The 4,307-nt window shown below is 58.9% G+C and overlaps 1 protein-coding gene across 2 annotated transcripts in view; it reads left to right on the top strand.

The window, feature by feature from the left end:
• The first annotated feature begins 643 nt into the window (after nucleotides 1-643).
• The window catches only part of LOC113214930 (uncharacterized), a 30,804-nt gene continuing 27,140 nt past the window's right edge, over nucleotides 644-4,307 (top strand). Inside the window, exon 1 of one of the 2 annotated variants that reach the window (XM_026434451.2) lies at nucleotides 644-1,012. In XM_026434451.2, the coding sequence (XP_026290236.1) occupies nucleotides 1,010-1,012 (3 nt within the window). In that variant the 5' untranslated portion in view covers nucleotides 644-1,009. The remainder of the gene's footprint in view (nucleotides 1,013-4,307) is intronic. The other variant, XM_026434449.2, reaches the window with a different exon arrangement.

Genomic DNA, 4,307 nt, shown 5'->3' with positions numbered 1-4,307 from the left:
GTGCCCTTCCTCTAGATAACATCGATCCTTAAACGTATTAAATAATAATTAAATAATAATGGTTAAATAAGCTATGGTTCATATTTTTCGCAGCCGTATCATCCCAAAGTATACTTTGTGCTCAAAACTGCGACACAAATCCGCACTGTTAAATCCTTACAAACTAAGTTTGCAAAACATTTTGATGTTCTGTATTACAACAAAGCATATGCAAGTCCTTCGTAAGCTGCAAGCTTTATGCTTTGCTTAAACTACGAAGGAAATGCTTTGTCATGCAAAGCAAATGTTTTGTATTACAAAGCATCAAAAATACTTTGTCTTACAAAGCATCGCTTTGTAAGGTTTTAACAGTTGGAAGAGCGCCGTCTTGTTGTGCCCAAGCCGTCGGGATGTGTCTGAAAGGACTATTTATAAAGTAACGCGATGTTGCGCCGCCCCTGGAACATGCCGTCCGACGATACCCCGCGAGGCCGGGCGCCCCGCCCAGGTCGGCGCTGCCATCTGCCGGCGCAACCGCGCAACCTCTCCTCGGCGGCGGGCGGGGGGAGGGCGAGCATGGGGGCGTGCAGGACGCCGCGCCGCCGCGCCGCGCCGGGCAGACCCCCGCCGCCAGCCGCCCTCGGCCCCCGCCCGCCATCTCCGCCAGTCGACCTCCGCCTCCTTGCCTGCTCGCTCGTGCGCGAGCGTTGTGATTGTGTCCGCGCGTGCTCGTGCGTGCGTGCGCGTGCCGTGTGATATGACAGTCCGTGCGCGCCGCGTCCCGGAGGTGCTCGAGCGCGAGGTAGGCGTGCACAGTCCCCGCGGAGTGCAGCGCGTGCGCGCCCACGTTGTGCTGCGGGACTGTCCAAGTGCTTGAGCTACAGCGGGATCGAGCTGGTGCCGCGGGCTTGTCCCAAGTGCTTGAGCGGGACCGAACCACTGCTGCGGAACTGTCTAAGCGCTTGAGGAGCTGTGCTGTGAAATAATCCCAGCTTTGGGTTGAGCCGCGGCTCGACTCGGCAGAGAAATAATGGTAAGGAACTCTCTACTCTCCTAGCTGACGATCTGACAGAAAATTAGTTCCAGTTTTTTGATTTAAAAAGACACGTTCTCAAAACATGCTTATTAGAAAATTAAACGCAGCGTGACCACTATGTGGTCTCGCAACGCTATGTTTTCCAACCCCCGGGATGCACCCCGGCACATTGACCAAGTGAAGCCTTCTAGAAACATTTTCGCCCTTAAATCAGTTACATGATCAACTATCCATTCATCGCCATTTCCCTCCTCGGTGTCAAAGCCCACACCATTATTTTGTAACAAAGTGCTCCCATTCTATTTCCAACTCGCCACTCCTGTCCATTCCGCGCCTAGAGGCCTTCCAGGGGAGGGCTTCGACCCGACCGATATTATTAGCGCACGACACGAAGCACGAGAGAGAGAGAGGGAGGGAGAGTGTGGTGCGCGGAAGGAAGACAGGGAGAGAGAGAGATAGGGAAGGGGGAGGGGTACGGGGTCATACATACATCTCGTGCCGCTTATATCGGACCACCTTCTGAATTTCCCATGTCCGGGAGGCCGGGGCCGCGACCCAAAGGCATTACGTGTGTGAGCCCGGCCGGTCAGCCCGGTCGGCCCCTTGGCGCCGCTGAGGGCGCGAGGAGGAGGTCGGGGAGGTCCCGAGGGGAGCGCGGGACCTCCCTCCTCTCTCGGGCTGGAACTGATGTTGTCCCCTTCTCCTTTTCTCTTTTCTCTCCCCCCCCTTCTCTCTCGCCGACCCGGCCCGCCCTGTGCATGTAAGCCATATTTGGCAGCCGTGGATAGTTTGTGGGGCCGCGCTGCTCGCAATCCTACCCCGCCCGCCTGGCCCTGCACCCCTCGTCGCCCCCCCTCTCTCTCTCTCTGTCTGTCTCTTCCCCCCACACACGCACCAACACAGTCAAGCAGTACGCTGCCGTCCTTGAGAGTGACTCTAAGTGAGAGAAAGAGAGACAGAGAGACGATCCACGGCATTCATAAGACAAAGTTAGTTGGCAGAGCGGTTGGTCGGGGAGCGCCAGCAGCGGCGACAGCCCCGGCGACAGCACAGCCCGCCGGCTCTGAATTGGACAGCTGCACTTCTCGGAATGGAACGGCGGCCGGGCGGTCCTGGCCAGCCCCGTCGCTGTCCCCGCCGCGGCGCCCAGACGAACGAGGAAAATCAGAGGAAGTTAATGGGCTCGCGACTCGGCCAAGAGGAAAGAACGCGACTTATTGGGGATGGCTGTCGTTGGAAAATTACTTTTATTCCATAGCCAACTGCATTTGCCGGACACACTGATTTTATTCCTCGAGCCGCACGCCGATCCGCCATCCCGCGTCTTCACTCCATCGTCCTCAACACTGTGCTTCCGCGCGGAAGTGATCCGCCGGACGACCAGCAGTAAAATGGAACGAAATCATCACGCCCCCTTCTCCTCCCCGCCGCGCTGCGGTCCGACCCGGCCGGAGGGGTTCCTCGGGACACACTGTGATCCCCGTGCTCGAGGTGCCCCCCTGGGGGCCCCCTGGGGGAGGAGCACCCTACTTAGCAGGCATTACGGTGATAGTGGCGGCGCAATGAGGTGAGAAAGGTAGGGCCCCTGCCGGTGCATGCCGAGCACGTCCCCTCGGCTGAATACGGCGGCGTGCGGCGGGCCCCGCTGCGGTCCGTGGGGCCCTGCCCGGCCCGGCTCTGGGCCCTGGGCCCCCGCCGCCACGGTCGACGTGCTTTGGGGCGCGTCCTCTCTCCCCCTCCCCTCCCCACCTCCTCCTCCTTTCCTCCCCGGAGCTCAGTTTCGCCTCCTTATTGCGGGGAGGGCCGCTTCCCGGTGCGCCGGGGCCGCGCCCCGCGGGGGTTGTGGTCCTTGAATTAATCCGCGCACCGGGAGGGCGACACGTCCCCGACTCACTGCCATGGCTCCGTGAGCCAGCCCCGCCCCGCCCAGCCCAGCCCCGGCGAGCGCCGTGCCCGGTAGGCCACACCTGTCCCCAGCGCGCACGACTGACCACCGGGTTGCCTACCCTCGCGCCGACAGGCGCTCGCACGCCGACAACGCAGGTGACGTGCCCACTGCCCACTGCGCTCTCTCTCCCTCTCTCTCTCTCTCTCCCTCTGATCTCTCGCTGTCTCCCTCAGTCTCTCCGTCTCTCTCTCTGTCTCCCTGTCTCTCTCACTCCTTCCCTCTTCTCCCTCTCTCCGAATCCCTCTCTCCCTCTCTCTCTGTCTCCCTCCCTCTCCCTCCCTCTCTCCACTCTCCCTCCCTCTCTCCGTCCCTCTCTCCCTCTCTGTCTCTCTCTCGCGCCCTCGACGTGCCTACGGAAAAAATATTTGTTTCGTGCGCAGCAGAAGAATTTGTTTAATTGGTACAAAAGTATACCATGAATACAAAATGAAGATTGCCATTGCATTCATTATGCGGTGGGCGAAATAATTTCCCTGCCTCGGCGGTGAAGGGCACGGCAATGAGCGCGGCCGCACAGACCAGAGCGGAGCAGAGGCTCGACTGCCCTCTGGAGGAACATACACGGGTCAGAGGGAGGGGAAGGGAGTGGTCCTGTAGGCCTAATTGTTGGACTGTACAGCAGTAGCAGTGGAGGAGGCGTGAGTGCGACTCTAAGTGGAACAGCTCAGCCGAGCAGCTCAGCCGAGCAGGACAGGCCGTGCCTCATGCCAGCTTCCGTCCTGCTCGCCGCAGAGCCCTCCCCGGGCCCCGGGTCTCTGGCCGATGCTGTGAATAAAGTTGTGTGCGAGCGCGCGGAATGGTGTCAGCCTTGTCGGCGGCTACACTGGAAAGGACACGCGCCTTGTTGTGGTGCTGCTTTAAATGTATGTTTTACACGTTTTGTTATTGTGTGGGGAAAAATGCACTTTTCTGAAGCGAGACCGTCACATTCAATACTCATGTGTACAATTGGGCCTACGCCTACCCTGCTCGCCGGGTCTTTGGCGTATTGTACTGCAGGTCTCTATCTATTTTCCCCACTGAGCCGGCCCTAGCTCCCCCTCCCCCCCCTCCCCGAACCACACCACAATGCCAGAGAATGGCGAATTGACTAGTGCATTATGGACGACCCCCTGTGCGTGGGCAGGCCAGGCCTGGGGGCTGGGCGCGCTGCCCTTCTGGCCTTGCAGACAAGTGTGCTGCTTGCGGTCAAGGGCGGAGGGGGCATGTAACTCGTGTGTATTAAAGCAAATCGTCCTTAAATCAGTTACATGATCAACTATCCATTCATCGCCATTTCCCTCCTCGGTGTCAAAGCTCAGACCATTATTTTGTAACAAAGTGCTCCCATTCTATTTCCAACTC

The sequence above is a fragment of the Frankliniella occidentalis genome, unplaced genomic scaffold (assembly GCF_000697945.3).
Source record: "Frankliniella occidentalis isolate FOCC.00 unplaced genomic scaffold, Focc_3.1 Scaffold17, whole genome shotgun sequence".
Lineage (NCBI taxonomy): Eukaryota > Metazoa > Arthropoda > Insecta > Thysanoptera > Thripidae > Frankliniella > Frankliniella occidentalis.
The sequence above is the reverse complement of the archived record's forward strand: the minus strand, read 5'-3'. Positions and strand labels throughout refer to the sequence as shown.